Source organism: Hyla sarda, chromosome 4 (assembly GCF_029499605.1).
Source record: "Hyla sarda isolate aHylSar1 chromosome 4, aHylSar1.hap1, whole genome shotgun sequence".
NCBI lineage: Eukaryota > Metazoa > Chordata > Amphibia > Anura > Hylidae > Hyla > Hyla sarda.
In genome coordinates this window covers 371726431-371745833 of record NC_079192.1, presented here as the reverse complement: position 1 = coordinate 371745833, position 19403 = coordinate 371726431, and the positions used below count along the sequence as shown (strand labels likewise).

Here is a 19403-nt window from a genome sequence, read left to right as displayed (position 1 = left end):
GGTCATGTGATTAAGCTGCTTTGTATATTTCTTTTCACAGAATGTCCAGTGGAGTGACTTTGAATCTCCACACAGCAGAAATGGTGTCTCCTCAAGGAAAATACCACTTTTGCCTATGAGGAATAACTAAGAGGTATAGGTGGGAAAAGATGCTCCAGATAGGAATTACAAATTGAATATTGTGTGTGGAATATGCAGCTAGTAACTGGCTTATGGTGGGAATGTCCACATGTTGTTTGTCTTTAATGATGGGTAGCCAGATTTTATTTTTTTTTTACTTCTGGACATCACCTTGGTTTTGTTTAGAAATCTGCACTTTGCTGCCAATTTGTTGTCCAACCTTGCTTTTCTTTCCGATTTAACCTTGACTTCTATTGAAAACTGGGTTAAATAACCACAGTTCTGTTTCAGTTCTACTCCCAGCTGTTATGTTGTGTGGATGACATCTGGCTGTAGCTGAGCTTACGTTGCTACAATCAGAGCTTTCCCCAATACTTACTGTTTAACACCACTAGTTGTCTTGGTTAATAAGTACCATGGTGCCTAGACTAAGGGAGGTTTCTCCCTCTGTCACCGAGTCAGTATCTTGGGAATCTGATGAGTCATAATAGTCCACTTTAGTCCATTTTCTATTAAACCAAACCTACCATTAAAGCAAAATAATCAGAAAAGCAAAAAAATAAAAATAAAATTTGAAGTGCTTTTTTGCCCAGAAACGAAAGGTTTAGTTTATTGGGGGCCCTCTTTCCTGGTGACCCTGAGATGCCAAAACTCTTTGAGAGGATGGGACCCACTGAGTTGAAGCCCGGCAACATTACTTTTCACCTTGGCACTCAACCTTGATATCCCCGTCTTCTGGCTAGTATCAAGTACATTTTTATAGATCCGACTGGATTGACGGGCAGTAACTCACTGCATCGTCCACTTATTTATTTGTATGTCCTCTTTTTTTACTGTCCAATTTTTGTTGTGTCTATGTACACTAGGAGGGTCAGGGTGCTGTATTCCTTCTGGATGTCCCTCCTTGCGGTCTAGGAGAGGTGTGTGTAGCCTTCTGGTCCTCACCTCCTTGCAATCCTGGGCTTTTGGGCTTCGGCTGAGATGCCATCAGTATACGGCTCCTTGGCTGACACCTTAGTTAATGTCTAGGTTGATGCCAGGAGCACTTGTGGTCCCTTAGTAGCTTCGGCAAAAAGGGACATCAAACCCGGACCATTGCAGATGCCTTCTGGCCCGGAGGGAAAGGATAGGTTTGTTGGGGGTCCTCTCTCCTTTCAAAGAAGGGCTTGTGATGGACTGTTTCCTCGTGCAATTTTTTTTGTCTGACATGCTTACACTTTTTTAGACCACGTTCCTCTGCTCTAAAAAAAAAAAGGTACTGTCAGCAGATGGGTCTTCTTCCTATTGCTTCTTGGTCATTTGGCTAAGATCAAGTGTAGTACCTTTTCTGTTAGTTGGGTGTGTGGTAGACCACCATGGCAGAATGGGGGATCACACAGAGTGGGGCAGGTATACCAGGCTTAGCTGGTAAAGGCTACAGAACCTCAAGTGACATGTTCCCTCTTGATCTGGCCCTTAGGTTTGGGTAGAGTAAGAGCCAAGTGGCAGACTAGCCCTGAGAGGGAAGACCCCAGGGTGTCGGAACTTACTTGGGAGTAGAGACCCCCACATGAAGTATGGCACAACTTTTTTTAAACTCTTCTCAGCACTCACCCTTTCTATCCCAGCATGTTGGCTGTGAACTGTGTAATCACAGTTTTATTTCAGATCTACTCCCAACTGTTATGTTGTATTGATGCCATCTGGCTGTAGCTGGGCTCCCACTCCTACAATCCCAATACTTACTGTTTAACACTACTCATTGCCTTGGTCAATAACAGCCATGGTGTCTAGACAAAGGGAGGTATGTCCCCCTGTCACCGAGTCAGTATCTTGGGAATCTGATGGGTTAAAGTCATTGAAGTCCACCTCAGTCCATTTTCTATTTAACCAAACCTATGAGAAACCAAACCTAACCAAAGAGAAATTGCTGTTGAAATCCGACAATGTAGAAAATGAATAAAAAAAACATCCAAAAACCCCCATAAATCTAGGATAATAGAAAGACCTTCTCCAAAATACACTGCTCAAAAAAATAAATAAATAAATAAATAAAGGGAACACAAACTCCAAGTCAATCACACTTCTGTAAAATCACTCTGTCCAATCAGGAAGCAACACTGATTGACAATCAGTTTCACATGCTGTTGTGCAAATGGAACAGACAATAGGAAGAAATTATAGGCAATTAGCAAGACGCCCCCAATAAAGGAGTGGTTCTGCAGGTGGTGACCACAGACCACTTCTCAGTTCCAATACTTCCTGGCTGATGTTTTGGTCACTTTTGAATGCTGCTGGTGCTTTCACTCTAGTGGTAGCATGAGATGGAGTCTACACCTCACACAAGTGGCTCAGGTAGTGCAGCTCATTCAGGATGGCACATCAATGCGAGCTGTGGAAAGAAGGTTTGCTGTGTCTGTCAGCATAGTGTCCAGGCCCTACCCGGAGACAGGCCAGTACATCAAGAGACGTGGAGGAGGCCGTAGGAGGGCAACAACAAAGCATCAGGACTGCTAGAAGGAACAGGAAGAGCACTGCCAGAGCCCTGCAAAATTACCTCCAGCAGGCCACAAATGTGCATGTGTCCACTCAAACGGTCAGAAACAGACTCCATGAGGGTGCTATGAGGGCCCAACATCCACAGGTGGGGGTTGTGCTTACAGCCCAATACTTTGCAGGACATTTGGCATTTGCCAGAGAACTCCAAGATTGGCAAATTCCCACTGACACTGCTCTTCACAGATGAAAGCAGGTTCACACTGAGCACGTGACAGATGCTGCCAGCAACATCCTCCAGTATGACCTGTTTGGCGGTGGGTCAGTAATGGTGTGGGGTGGCATTTCTTTGGGGGGCCTGCACAGCCCTCCATGTGCTTGCCAGAGGTAGCCTGACTGCCATTAGATAACAAGATAAGATCCTCAGACCCCTTGTGAGACCATATGCTGGTGTGGTTGGCTCTGGGTTCCTCCTAATGCACGACAATGCTAGACCTCATGTGGCTGGAGTGTGTCAGCAGTTCCTGCAGGAGGAAAGCATTGATGCTATGGACTGGCCGCCCGTTCCCCAGACCTGAATCTGATTAAGCACATCTGGGACATCATGTCTCGCTACATTCACCATGCCACGGTGAATGCTTTAGTCCAAGTCTGGGAGGACATCCCTCAGGAGACCATCCGCCACCTCATCAGGAGCATGTCCAGGCCTTGTAGGGAGGTCATATGGGCACGTGGAGGCCACACACACTAATTTTGACTTGTTTTAAGGACATTACATCAAAGTTGGATCAACCTGTAGTCTGGTTTTTCACTTTGATTTTGAGTGTGACTCTATATAACGACATCCATGGGTTGATAAATTCAATTTCCATTGATAATTTTTGTATGCTTTTGTTGTCAGCACATTCAACTATGTAACGACAAAAGTATTTTATACAATTAGTTCATCCAGATCTAGGATGTGTTATCTTAGTGTTCCCTTTATTTTTTTGAGCAGTTTAGGTTACTATATAATTTTTAGATACAATATTATGGTGTACACAAATAAAAGACAAAGAAGAGACTATTGAATATTTTTTGAATTAAGAAAGATTTTACTGCGTAATTTGAAATCAAAAAGATGAACATCAGTTAATTAAAAATCAATACTACTTCACCTTTCCACAAGTATACAAAAAGAAATAAATATATGAATTTACATTCAACAGTTAACTATAACTGATAGTAGTGTTTTGCATTCACATACACAAGCACAGAATAAATATATGTTGGGCTTTCTTAGGAGCATAGGGCATATGTTTTATTTGCAGTGTGATACAATGGGCAGTTCATGTATTTTTATAAGAAAGGTAAAAATGAAACCAAACCCATGTGTAGGATGCAGCAACCCGCAAAAAAGTTGTAATATCATTATATACAGATTATGTAATCTGTAAGTATATAGGTGAGACCTTCATATTATGAACAGTTTTCAGACATCAATGAAGTTAAGATTCCAGTTATAATAGTGTACTAGTGTGCAAATTTACAGTATTTTTTTATTTTTAACTTTTATTTTAATATATCATTAACACATGCAAAGGTTGGCCACATGGTGATCTGATAGAAGTAAAGTGATGTTGAGTGAACAATACAATACACGTGATTTAGGAAATGTTGTGATTATTGTGAAAGTGTAACTGGAAAACAAGCCAGCCTTCATAAAAGACTTATTTATATCATTCACAAATATACAGTATATTGTACAAAAGTTTTATTTGAAAAACAATTCTCCTTATTAAAGGAAATTATTTTTTTCTGTGCATTTCCTCACTCACTATTTTAGTTTTTTATTGTATTTTATTTTATGCAAGAATATAACATTGGTTTGACATCTATCAATACGTTTTTCTGAGGAACACAGCAAAGCCACAAACATTTAGTATATGAAGTCACCTAAGGTAAAAGAGAGGCTTTAATATACAGTTAATGTGAATGGCACAACATGCCTTTTTAGCATATATAAGCTTTTACTTGTAGTTTTGGTTTACTGGGTTGAAAACATCTAACAAAAAAGGAAAGCACTACTTAAACTGAACATGTTTGTTGTATATAAAGAACATAGTTGTGTTTTACATGTTTGCAGTTCTTCCATGGATGATCAATTTTTAAGATTTTTTGACATTTACTGTAGACATGTTAAAGTAAATTAGCTGTTTCATTGGGCAATCCTATAGCTCAAAGAGTGATGTCGATGAAGCCATAAAGCAACCTTCTTTGGGCATATTTGGGAGGTCTGTTATTTTCATCCAATCCACTAACATATCACAAGTGTAATGTCAGCTCACTTAAGGGACAAATCATGAGATATATTGTAATGTAAGGTTTAGTGTTTATAAACTAATTTAGGTACATTGTTTGAATAATAAATAAATGTACCTTAAAATTAAATTAAAAGTTTAAATAATTTTTATAGCATTTTAAATACAACAGGGTAACCAAAACTATGGGGTTGGAAAACTCACACCCATTACACCAATGTGCCTTGAAAGGGATATTCCTAGAATAAGAAATAACCACCTATCGATCGGTAGTTGTCTGACCACTTCCTGTAATAAATGAGCACAACAAGGTAAATGGTATTTAGAGAGTAATGCACTTGAAATGGGCAATAGAAAAATTATTGTATGGAACTTTAGCATTTACAAGATACAAATAACCAACACTGTACACATATTCCATTGTTTTTACAAATTAGAGAAAATATATTAAGAAGCAGAGGTGTAGGCTTGGATTTGGGACTTATCTAACTATAAGAAATACCTTGGTTATTTTTCATAGATTAATACAAAACCTAATTTTGTCAAACTGATGTTCAGCACAATGTATTCTGAAGATTTATTTCCATACACTTCATGAAAATGTATCTCCATTCACTTGGCTAGTACTCTTGCTTTGGAATATAGAATAGCAATGCTTTCATAAGTACAATGGTTGTGACAACTTTTGGTAATATGTGTATTCAGTAGACATCAATACTGGTGCACACAAACAATGGGACATTCCCAATGATTCTTTGTTGACACTTAGTTTTTTGCCTGTTTTTTGCTTGTTCAGAGTATAGGATGGAAAATACTCTCAAAATATTCTCACTAAGCATAAGGTACTCAGGAGACATTGGAGGGGGGGCAATTATATGGAAACCGTGGCATAATTTTTGGACAAGCACACGCTTTTTGCTAAAATGTTGCACATTTTTGACACTCTCCACCATGCTTACCAAGTGAGCTGGTCTTATGATAGAGGGGGCTTGATAGCCCAAATTTGAAATTGCTACAATTTACACCTGGTAGCAGGTGTAAATTGCAGTGGAAATCTATGCCAACTCTGGGCTGGCATAGATTTTTGAGGCTGCACATGGAGTAAACTCACATGCGCTTGGATTACTTTAGACCAGCATATGACATGTCGGTCATCCCTGAAGGATGGCAAAACATTAATCAGAATACTTTTTCTCTGTATTGAAAAGTGTATTCAACTAGGGATCTTACAAAAAATACATCAATAAAGGATAAAAATAGGCAATATTTGGATCTGTGAATATACACTGAAAATCCAGAGTCAGCACACATACCAGAGACATATCTGACAAATGCATTGTATATATTTTAAAATAAAAATGTGAACCGAGTATTTTTTAAGTGACACAAATTAAGCAAAACTGAATCATGGGACTTGCATTCCATCTAAACCCACTTTCTCAGAGCACAAGGTAGGACATCATTTTGCTCTAACCTAACATACAGTATTGTTCAATAAGCTATTCAAATATGAGCTAAATACTAAGGTATTGTTATGTTGTTATGAATTTTTATTTTATTTATATATTTATATATATATTTTTTTATCTTATAGCTCGCCATAGTTTTACACAATTTCTATATACAGGTGTAATATGGGCACACAGTAGACTTACTATCTTGTTTCCTGAGGAATTTAATTAAATTTAATAGGTTCACATTTTTTTAAATGTCTTTAGAGTATAGTGTCAATGATCATGGTTATTAATATACTAAAGTTTAAATGGACAACAATGACAATTTTAGACAAGATATTTCAATATTTGTAATGGTTTTAGTTGGCCTATTTTCTTAAGGATTTTCCTCTGTATTACTTTATTTCTGCTCAGACTGACCACTTCTTAGTGGCTGAAATCCATACTTACATCTTCTTTAAGGACTAGCAGGATATAATGCATTTTCTGTACAATACACAGTAACTATTTACAGAGACATTGGCCTTAACAGTCACCTACTAGAATATATGCACAAACTGCCACTGTGTTCTTTGGATGTGAGAGACAACAGCTGAGTGTCGTATGGTTAAACATTTGACATAATAAAGCTTTAAGACATAATCTGGTAAATAATATAGACATATATGTATATATTTTCAGGCTTGAATGTTGCAGTCTTTTTGTTCATAGGAAGGTGCATTAACAATAGGAAGAATTTTACTTTGTTGCTACATTATTTCTTACAAAAATGGGATAAGAATTGGCTTCACTCTCCTTTCATTGATCATTGTTGTCAGTAGGATTATTTCCCTTTTCTTGATTCTTGTTTCCCTTCTTCTTCTTCTTTTTCTTCTTAGTTTCCTCCTTTTTACCAAATGTTATGAAGTTACTTTTATGACCTGGGGCTGGTGGTTGATCCTGGCGGATTGAAATGATGGCTGGAGATCCTGGGATAATAAAATTCTCCGGAAAATCTGGTGGTATTTGTGGTACTGGTTGTTTTTGATTGCCAGGTCCATATTTGAAGGTCCAGCTGTTGCAATTCACACCAGCTCCTACAGGGGGAGACACTTCTCCTCCTTCTGGTTCTGCAAAAGAAAACAATATAAATATCAAACGTAATTCATCAAATCTTAGGCTGATCCTACAGTGTACTCTGCATAACTTAACACTTCATCAAGACATACAGTATATGGCCACAATAGATGGAAACTGTAAAATCGATCACAAACATATCCACCTCTGACCACTTATTCTTAATTAACTTGTGGAAGGAGTTGCTGGGTAACCATTTTTATAACAAAGGCACCACAATAACAAGCTGATCCCCACAGGTCTGTGTGGAAGCTCTGCATGATTAGTGATTTTCCCTGCAGTGGCCACTGCTGGAGATGAATAGTATTACACATCACATCCAGGGGATTGTGTTTTCTAGGGGAGACTACAAAACTGGGGTATATAATGCTTCATGGGAAAAAGTATGCAAAGTGGCTATTCTCTAAAAAGAAAAAAGGCTTGCTTCTCACTAGCACCTACTGATGGAAGCTTGTTCAAACCACAGAGTTTTGAAGCATGATGGGAGTTTACATGCCAAGCTAGAATCTCTCAGAAGGGATAGTTAACAATCAATGGAGAAATATGAAATTACACATCACATCCTGAGGGGGTAGTTTTGTCTCCTTAACCTCCTGAGCGGTAATCCCGAGCGTGACTCGGGGTTAATTTTCCCTGCCAGGATCGGTAACCCTGAGTCACGCCCCCCCCCCCCCGGGAAAACATGCGATTATCTGCTCTGGTCGGCTCCCGTTGCGGGGGCCAGCCAGAGCAGGTAAAGAAAAATACTAAAAGTCAGTGTTTCCCTACCAGGGGGCCTCCAGCTGTTGCAAAACTACAACTCTCAGCATGCCCGAACAGCCAAAGGCTGTCCGGGCATGCTGGGAGTAGTAGTTTCACAACAGCTGGAGGCCCCCTGGTAGAAAAACACTGAGCTAAGTGTAAAAGGAAGAAGTAGTAAAATAAAAAAACCTTTTGCTCACCTAATCCCGGTCCCTGCAGATGCCGTTCCCCTCCGTGCGGTCCGGGGTGTCCTCTCTTCACTATTCATCTTCTAGGACCTTTCACTTTTCAGCCAATCACAGGCCGCAGTGGTGTAAAGCCTGTGATTAGCTGAAGGGGAAAGGGCTTGTTCTGCAGCAAATACACTAGGTTTCAAATCTGCCGGCAAACCTAGTGTATTTGCTGCAGGACAAGGTGACAGGGGGGGGGGGGAGAATGTGACAAAGGGGGGAATGTGACAGGGGGGGAATGTGACAGGGGGGGAATGTGACAGGGGGGGAATGTGACAAGGGGGAATGTGACAAGGGGGGAATGTGACTGGGGGGGAATGTGACAAGGGGGGGAATGTGACTGGGGGGGGATGTGACAGGGGGGGATGTGATAGGGGGGGAGGGGAATGTGACATGAAGGGGGGATGTGACAGGGGGGAGGGGAATGTGACATGAAGGGGGGATGTGACAAGGGGGGGGATGTGACAGGGGGAGGGGAATGTAACATGAATGGGGAGAATGTGACAAGGGGGGAATGTGACAAGGGGGAAGAATGTGACAAGGAGGGGGAAGAATGTGACAAGGAGGGGGGAGAATGTGACAAGGAGGGGGGAGAATGTGACAAGGAGGGGGGAGAATGTGACAGGGGATGTGACAAGGGAGAGGGGAATGTGACGGGGGAGATGTGAAATTGGCGGAGGGAGATGTGAAATTCAGTTAAAAAAAATTGTACTGCTTTTGGTACATATTTCCAAACAGAATCATACCGCCAGGGAGGTTAAGCAGACAATCAAACACGCATATGGAGTCTTATGGGCCATGCAATGCTCTATGGAAAAAGGAGAAAATATTATGGGCCATGCAATGCTCTATGGAAAAAGGAGAAAATATTTCTTCTGATAGTAGCATGTTCTATTCATACAGAGCCTTGAAACACGAATGGGAGTTATTTGCCAAGCCGGAATCTCTCCTAGAAGGTCAAGTTACCCATCATAGAAAAGAACTGGAGCGCTTCCATGTGAAGATTCTCAGGGATAGTGTATAGCTAGTAGCCAGTACGGACTGTGCTCACCTGGTATGGTTGTGTGGTCTGTAGGCACAACACTGACAATTCGCACGAAGAAATCAAACAGCTGCAGCGGCTTCCCACGCTGGATCACCGGCGTGCATAGCAGGATACAAGGATAGAGGAAACTGGAAGCTTGATATCGCACTGCTGTAGTAATTGAGGAGGATATTCAGGTAGGTTTAACCATTTATTGGTGCACACAAAATGTGTTTCAGGGAATGAATATCCCTTTCATCACGCCTGATGAAAGGGATATTCATTCCCTGAAACGCGTTGTGTGTGTACCAATAAAGGGTTAAACCTACCTGAATATACTCCTCAATTACTACAGCAGCGCGATATCAAGCTTCCAGTTTCCTCTATCCTTGTAAGTTACCCATCAATCAGGTAAAAGCCTTTGATCTAGGACTAAGGGGTTACTGTGTCTCATTGAGGAGACATCAAAACTAGTGTATGGAGTCTTATAAGCCATGCAATGCTTCATGGGGAAAAAAATTCAAAATAGCACTGTGAATAGCAAGTTCATTATCTTTTGGAGGAGAGCTTAGCATATACTCCCTATTTAAGTTTTAAGGCTTTATGAGTTTGAACATTGATTTGAAGGGATGCTACCTCCAACAGGTGACAGTGAGCTTTTTTCCTTTCCGAGGATAGGCATAGCATTTACTAAAATAATTGGAGGCTATGTTTCACAAGGTCTTACCAAGCCTGTATGATTGGAAGCCACACTTTCATAGAGGAAATGCAACATTGAAAATTCCTCCCTATGACATCCATATGTCCTATTAGGGCATATGAAAATGGGCTTTTCAGATTGTATAATCCCTTAAAGGGGCACTTCGCCCCTAGACATCTTATCCCCTATCCAAAGGATAGGGCATAAGATGTCAGATCTCCGGGGTCCCGCTGCTGGGGACCCCCGGGATCTCCGGTGCGGCACCCCGCTATCATTACTGCACAGAGCACGCTTGCTCTGTGCGTAATGACCGGCGATACAGAGACCGGAGCATCGTGACGTCACGGCTCTGCCCCTCATGATGTCATGGCCCGCCCTCTTAATGCAACTCTATGGGAGGGGACGGGCCGTGACATCATGAGGGGGCGGAGCCATGATGTAACGATGCTCCGCCCCCTGTATTGCCCGTCATTACGCACACTGCTTTTTGCAGTAATGATAGCGGGGTGCCGCAGCGGAGATCCCCGGTGATCTGACATATTATCCCCTATCCTTTGGATAGGGGATAAGATGCTAGGGGGGAGTACCCTTTCAATTAAATGAAAATAAAATAATTATCCCTTTAAATAAAATTTTTAAAAGAATGCATGTAACATAAAAATAATATATATTTGACTATTTGCTTTCCTCGTTGTCATTAATAGAAATTCTGTTTTCTGGTTACATGGTAGAATGACCAGGTCCTTTCACAGTGAACACAGACATATGGTTCTAGCATTACAACCACAAAGCTCTGTAATTAATATTATTATGTAATGATTTACAAAATTAGGGCATGTAAACTGTTATATTTTCAGGCACAGAATAGAGGACACTGTAAATCCTAATCCTAAACACACAGAGTTAACCAGATTTGCTCATGAGCTCAGCTTTATCTGCCTTTTCAGGAAATTAAACTTCTGTCTGGTTTACCACAGAACATTACAGATCTTTATCTGCCAATTGAAGCATTGTTGGTAGCTTCCATGCATCTGATTCTCCTAGGTCTAATAAAATCCCTGTCAAAACTTATTAAGGTCATACCAAGAATAATAACATTTAAAAAGTAATGTCTATCTCTCTTGCAGCTCACTGTAAGAAGACAGAAGTTCAGCAACAATAGCAGGACACATTTTGATCAGTGCGCTAAGAGCCTCCATTTTTTGACCTAGAGTGCTGTTGCAACTTTCTTTTTTGTACAATATATATATATATATATATATATATATATATATATATGTATATATATGTATATATGTATATATATGTATATATATATATATATATATATATATATATATATATATACACATTTTTTTTCAGGGTGTAGGGAATGTTTGGGCTCACACAGCCCCAGTGGCCTAATATGGCATTCATAGAAGTCTTTAATGATTTACTGTAACTCTGTAATTCTGTAGAGATGTGTTCTTTCTTACCTTGCCTTGTGTATGTCACAAAACCACATGGTTTCACAAAACTCTGTTAGAAGATGTATATATGTGTAGCTTTCCAGTGGTTGTGATGTGAGATGCAACATGCGGGTTTTACTAACATATCATGATATTGTGTTAGATTTGTATCATGAAAAATTTTAATCCATAACTAAGTTCAAGAAAAGGCAAGGTTAGCCACACTAAGGCTACTTTCACACTGCCGTTATGTCCCAGCAGTACACCGGACATTGTAAAATGACAGGAGTATAGCGGGAGAAAAATTAGTGCATGCATAGTCTTTTTCTCTTGCTATACTCCTCAAAAACAATGGACCCCATTATAATCAAAAGGTTATGTCGGGACCCAGCAGTGCCCAATGTGAACCGTCCCGATAACGGGCGTTAAAGGGCAAAAAAAAAGCCTAATGAGCCCGTTATGGGTGGGTAACAACGGCAGTGTGAAAGTAGCCTAATTTATATAGTTAGACTGTGAAGATTGATGCAGAGGGAGAATTAGATGCGCTTTAAAACAACAAGGGTGAACCCTCGCCACCATCTGTGGTATATCAAACTTTATTAACTCCTTAACGATGCAGGATGTAAATGTATGTCCTGGTGAGCTGGTACTTAACGCACCAGGACGTACATTTACGTCCTAAGCATAACCGCGAGCATCGGAGCAATGCCCGGATCATACGCGGCAAGTCCCAGCTGCTGATCGCACCCAGGGACCCGCCGGTAATGGTGGACATCCGCGATCCCGCGGATGTCCGCCATTAACCCCTCAGATGCCGTGATCAATACAGATCACTGCATCTGCAGCATCGCGGTCACTAAAATGGTTCATCGGATCGCCCGCAGGCCTGCCGCGGCGATCCAATCATCCAGCACAGAAGACGGAGGTCCCCTCACCTGCCTCCGCTGCCTTCCCGATTGTCTTCTGCTCTGATCAGCTTTCCCACAGACCAGAGCAGAAGATGACCGATAACACTGATAAGTGCTATGTCCTATGCATTGCACATAAATAGTCTCCTATGGGGACCGTTACAGTATAGAAATAAAAGTAAAAAAAGTAAAATATTAAGTAAAAAAATGTGAAAACCCCCCTCCCCCAATAAAAACGTAAATTGTCCCATTTTCCCTATTTCATCTCCAAAAAGTGTTAAAAATTATTTTATTTACATATTTGGTATCACCGCATGTGTAAATATCTGAACTATTAACCCCTTAAGGACCGGAGGTTTTTCCGTTTTTGCATTTTCGTTTTTTGCTCCTTGCCTTTAAAAAATCATAACTCTTTCAAATTTACACCTAAAAATCCATATGATGGCTTATTTTTTGCGCCACCAATTCTACTTTGTAATGACGTCAGTCATTTTGCCCAAAAATCTATGGTGAAGCGGGAAAAAAAATCAATGTGCGACAAAATTGAAAAAAAAACGCTGTTTTGTAACTTTTGGGGGCTTCCGTTTCTACGTAGTACATTTTTCGGTAAAAATGACACCTGATATGTATTCTGTAGGTCCATACGATTAAAATGATACCCTACTTATATAGGTTTGATTTTGTCGGACTTCTGGAAAAAATCATAACTACATGCAGGAAAATTAATACGTTTAAAATTGTCATCTTCTGACCCCTATAACTTTTTTATTTTTCCGTGTATCGGTCGGTATGAGGGCTCATTTTTTGCGCCGTGATCTGAAGTTTTTAACGGTACCATTTTTGCATTGATAGGACTTATTGATCGCTTTTTATTCATTTTTTCATGATATAAAAAGTGACCAAAAATGCACTATTTTGGACTTTGGAATTTTTTTGCGCGCACGCCATTGACCGTGCGGTTTAATTAACGATATATTTTTATAATTCGGACATTTCCACACGCGGCGATACCATTTATGTTTATTTTTATTTTTATTTACACTGTGTTTTTTCTTTTATGGGAAAAGGGGGGTGATTCAAACTTTTAATAGGGAAGGGGTTAAATGATGTTTATTCACTTTTTTTTTGCACTTTTTTTTTGCAGTGTTATAGGTCCCATAGGGACCTATAACACTGCACACACTGATCTTTTACATTGATCACTGGTTTCTCATAAGAAACCAGTGATCGATGATTCTGCCGCATGACTGCTCATGCCTGGATCTCAGGCACTGAGCTGTCATTCGGCGATCGGACAGCGAGGAGGCAGGTAGGGGCCCTCCCGCTGTCCTGTCAGCTGTTCGGGATGCCGCGATTTCACCGCGGCTATCCCGAACAGCCCACTGAGCTAGCCGGCATGCTTTCGGTTTCACTTTAGACGCGGCGTTCAACTTTGAACGCCGCGTCTAAAGGGTTAATAGCGCGCGGCACAGCGATCAATGCCGCGCGCTATTAGCCACGGGTCCCGGCCGTTGTTAGAGGCCGGGCCCGAACCGCTATGACGCGGGGCCACGCCGTGGCCCCGCGTTATAGATCGGGAGTGGACACATGACGTTCCAGTACATCATGTGTCCTTAAGGGGTTAAAATAAAATGTTAATGATACTGCAGTCCAAAGTCCAAAGTCCAAAATAGCTGCTTTTTTATAACATTTTATTCCCAAAAAAAAATAATGGATTAAAAGATTTATATAAGCAAATATAGTATAAATAAAAAGTACAGATCACGGTGCAAAAAAAATGAGCCCTCATACCGCTGCTTATATGGAAAAATTAAAAAGTGATAGGTCTTCAAAATAGGGGGATTTTAAACATACTAATTTGCTTTAAAAGTTTGCAATTTTTTTTAAGCGCAAGCGCAAGTAATAGCAATTTATGTTATCATGGGTATCATTTTATTCGTATTGACCCAAAGAATAAAGAACACATGTCATTTTTACCGTAAATTGTACAGCGTGAAAACAAAACCTTCCAAAATTAGAAAAATTGCAGTTTTCCTTTTAATTTCCCCACACATATAGTATTTTTTGGGTTGTGCCATACATTTTATGGTATAGTGAGTGATGGCATTACAAGGGACAACTGGTCGCGCAAAAAACAAGCCCTCATACTAGTCCATGGATGAAAATATAAAAGAGTTATGATTTTTTAAAGACAAGGAGGAAAAAACAAAAACCTCAAAATAAAATTGTCATAGTTCTTAAGGCCCAAATGGGCTGTGTCCTTAAGGGGTTAAAGGCAATGGGTAATAAAAAAAATTAGACATATAAAAAAAATCCAGTGACCATATACAATGTTACTATACAAGGCCTCTTCTTACACCTAAATAACAAAGGCATTCAGAAGTCTACAGGAAAAGGGCTAAACATATTATCTGTGGGGGTCTGACCACTATGGCCTCTAATGATCTTAAAAATGAGGGCCCCCAAGTGGAGTGATGGTCTCATGTGTGCACTGCTATTTCATTCACTGTCTATAGGAAATAGCTGAGTACCATCTTTGAATGCTACATTACAGTAGCAGCTTTGTAGTACTGAATGTATTGTGGGTGTTATACATGCTGGTTCTGGAACAATTTCCCTATATTCATATAGATATTGTAGCATCTACAGCGAGTATGTATGATTCCCACTAAGAGGTCAAATGGTAGCAAAATAAGAGCTTCACTAACAAGCGTAAAACAATTGGGAAATGCAGTCAAGTAACTGCTATACATGGGATTTTAATGGATAATATGTCACAAGGTTATAGGATTTAGAGAGGGTAGAGGAATAGGGTCTGGTGCTAAATTTTTAACCCCTTAAGGGCCGGGGTTTTTTCCGTTTTTGCATTTTCGTTTTTTGCTCCTTGCCTTTAAAAAATCATAACTCTTTCAATTTTGCACCTAAAAATCCATATGATGGCTTATTTTTTGTGCCACCAATTCTACTTTGTAATGACATCAGTCATTTTGGCCAAAAATCTACGGTGAAACGGAAAAAAAAATCATTGTGCAACAATTTTTTTTTTTTAAACGCAGTTTTGTAACTTTTGAGGGCTTCCGTGTCTACGTAGTAAATTTTTCCGTAAAAATGACACCTTATCTTTATTCTGTAGGTGCATACAATTAAAATGATACCCTACTTATATAGGTTTGATTTTGTGGGACTTCTGGAAAAAATCATAACTACATGCAGGAAAATTAATACGTTTAAAATTGTCATCTTCTGACCCCTATAACTTTTTTATTTTTCCGTGTATGGGGCGGTATGAGGGCTCATTTTTTGCGCCGTGATCTGAAGTTTTTAACAGTACAATTTGCATTGATAGGACTTATTGATCGCTTTTTATTCATTTTTAAATGATATAAAAAGTGACCAAAAAGGCACTATTTTGGACTTTGGAATTTTTTTGCGCGCACGCGATTGACTGAGCGGTTTAATTAATGATATATTTTTTATAATTCGGACATTTCCGCATGCGGTGATACCATATATGTTTATTTTTATTTAGGGACCTATAACACTGCACACACTGATCTTCATCATTGATCACTGGTTTCTCATAGGAAACCAGAGATCGACGATTCTGCCGCATGACTGCTCATGCCTGGATCTCAGGCACTGAGCAGTCATTCAGCAATCGGACAGCGAGGAGGCAGGTAGGGGCCCTCCCGCTGTCCTGTAAGCTGTTCGGGATGCCGCGATTAGCCGCGGCTATCCCGAACAGCCCGACTGAGCTAGCCGGCAACTTTCGCTTTTAGCCACGCGGCTCAGCTCTGAGCGCATGGCTAAAGGGTTAATAGCGCTGCGCGCTATTAGAGGCGGGTCCCGGCTTCACTATGACGCCGGGCCTGCCGTGATATGACGCGGGGTTACTGTGTAACCCCGCGTTATATCAGGAGAGCAGGACCAAGGACGTACCGGTACGTCCTTGGTCCTTAAGGGGTTAAATAAAGCCTCTCGGTAAGTGCAGGTTACAAAGTGTGTAGATGATTAGTGTTGCTCACGGATATTCGCAATATGAATTTTATTCGCGAATATCGCATATTCGCGAATTCGCGAATATTCGCGAATATAGCACTATATATTCGTAATTACGAATATTCGTTTTTTTTTGTTTTTTTTTTCACAGTACACATAACAGTGATCATCCCTCTCTGCTTCCAGCTTGTGTGGTGTAAAGAAGGCTCTAATACTACTGTGTGAGACTGGTGTGCGAATTTTCGCATATGCGAAAATTAGCATATGCTAATTTTTGCATATGCAAATTTATGCTTGTACAGGTTTTCGTATATGCAAATTTTCGCATATGTTAATTTTCGCATACGCGAATATTTGCATATGCGGAAATAAACGCGAATATTCGCGAATATATGACGAATATTCGTCCATATATTCGCAAATATTCGCAAATTCGAATATGGCCTATGCCGCTCAACACTATAGATGATGTGTCGAAATATAAAATCCTAGAAATACAAAAGTATAAAAGGAATACTGTATCAAGGAGAATAAGGATCTGAAGCAGATTGAATTTGACAGTGATAGATGGAAAGTTAGAAGAGCAAAAGGGAAAGCACGGAAGATAAAGCCGCAGTTTATTAGTGTGAGAGTTTAGCAGATTGTAGGAAATTAATTGTGGACAAAGTTGCCAGAGCCAGACATTAGATACTTGTGAGAACAGTTTTACATATTCACATGAAAACACAAAGCAACTTCTCTACTATCTTATTGACCAACAATGAGAGAAAATGTATTAGATCAAAATTAAGCCTTGACCATAAATGACCATAAAAGTACAGAGCAGAGATAATGGAAATTTACTGCATTTCTTATGTGCATAAAGTGGATGCATTTTTATACCCCAATCAGATAAAAGTGTCTGCATTTCACTTTACCTAAGATGTTTTATTGCTCTTAATGTGTTGTTCCTAGGGTGTTGGGTATTGATAGGAGGCAACCGGCTGTTTATGGCAGTGCCACCAAATCCTGTCTGAGTTTCTGGTTAGTAGTTTGCAGGAAGAGGTACCAGTGTCTGAGCAGGTCCAGGCAGAGCCAGACACCTATATATATTGGGGCATATTGAGGCACTGATAGGGTCCTTATAGGGGCAGTGTTTTGGTGCGATAGGAAGTATTGTGTAACTACCTGAGGTGTCTCCTTAGCCACCTTAGAGATTGCCAGTGAATTGAAGGTAGAAGCAACTAAAAGGGGTGGGGGAGTAGAAGAGCATTCTGATACTGCTCTCCTATGCTCTGTGAAAGCCAGGGGAGTATAAAAGGGGTTATCCAGGAAAAAAATAATGTATATATCAACTGGCTCCAGAAAGTTAAACAGATTTGTAAATTTCTTCTATTAAAAAATCTTAATCCTTTCAGTACTTATGAGCTTCTGAAGTTAAGGTTGTTCTTTTCTGTCTAAGTGCTCTCTGATGACATGTGTCTCGGGAACCATCGAGTTTAGAAGAGGTTTGCTATGGGGATTTGCTTCTAAACTGGGCAGTTCCCGAGACATCAGAGAGCACTTAGAAAGAAAAGAACAACCTTAACTTCAGAAGCTCATCAGTACTGAAAGGATTAAGATTTTTAAATAGGAGTAATTTACAAATCTGTTTAACTGTCTGGAGCCAGTTGGTATAAAAAAAAAAAAAGTTTTTTCCTGGATAACCCATTTAAGTATTGTAGTGAACCATATGAAATTTCTGTTGTGAAAAGAGAGGTTGAGAGCTCAGTGCAAGCACTTTATGTTGTTTAAGTCAAGGGAAATTTCAAATTATTTCTATACATGCTGCTGACTGCCTCCGTAGTATCATGCAAAAATGTATTTGACATTTGATTTTGGAGTAACAAAGCATTTTTAGAGACAATAAGCAGCACCACCATACATTCTGTGATTCTTAACCCCTTAAGGATGCAGGGTTTTTCAGTTTTTGTCTTTCGTTCTTTCCTCCTCAGCTTTTAAAAATCATAACCCTTTCAATTTTGCACCTAAAAATCCATATGATGGCTTATTTTTTGCACCACCAATTCTACTTTGCAGTGACATCAGTCATTTTATTCAAAAATCTACAGCAAAACGGAAAATAAAATCATTGTGCGACGAAATTGAAGAAAAACCGGCATTATATCATTTTTGGGGGCTTCCGTCTCACGCCGTACATTTTTCAGTAAAAATGACACCTGGTCTTTATTCTGTAGGTCCATACAATTAAAATGATACCCTACTTATATAGGTTTGATTTTGTCGTACTTCTGGAAAAAATCATAACTACATGCACGGAAAATTATATGTTTAAAATTGTCATTTTCTGAACCCTATAACTTTTTAATTTTTCTGCGTATGGGGCGGTATGAGGGCTCATTTTTTGCTCCGTGATCTGACGGTATGGCAGTTTCATTTTAGCGGTATTCATTTTTTCATGATATAAAAAGTGACCAAAAATGCACTATTTTGGACTGGAATGTTTTTGTATTGATCGGACTTTTTGATTGCTTTTTATTCTTTTTTTCATGATATAAAAAGCGACCAAAAATGAGGTATTTTGGACTTTGGATTTTTTTTGCATGTATGCCATTGACCATGCAGTTTAATTCATGATATATTTTTATAGTTTGGACATTTACGCACGCAGCGATACCACATATGTTTATATTTATTTTTATTTACATGGTGTGTTTTTTTAATGGGAAAAGGGGGGTGATTTGAACTTTTATTAAAGAAAGGGTTAAATCACATGTATTAACTTTTTTACACATATTTTTTGCAGTGCCACAGCTCCCATAGGGGGCTATAGCACTGCACACACTGATTGCCAGCACTGTTCACTGCAAAGCCATAGATTTGCAGTGATCAGTGTTATCGGCAGTCAA

The 19403-nt window shown here is 39.8% G+C and overlaps 1 protein-coding gene across 9 annotated transcripts in view; it reads right to left on the bottom strand.

The window, feature by feature from the left end:
• Positions 1-3672: 3672 nt before the first annotated feature.
• The window catches only part of LOC130267277 (protocadherin alpha-C2-like), a 374990-nt gene continuing 359259 nt past the window's right edge, over positions 3673-19403 (bottom strand). For all 9 annotated transcript variants that reach the window (XM_056516745.1, XM_056516746.1, XM_056516748.1 and 6 more), the window contains one exon: positions 3673-7458. In XM_056516745.1, coding sequence (XP_056372720.1) covers positions 7148-7458 — 311 coding nt within the window. In that variant the 3' untranslated portion in view covers positions 3673-7147. The remainder of the gene's footprint in view (positions 7459-19403) is intronic.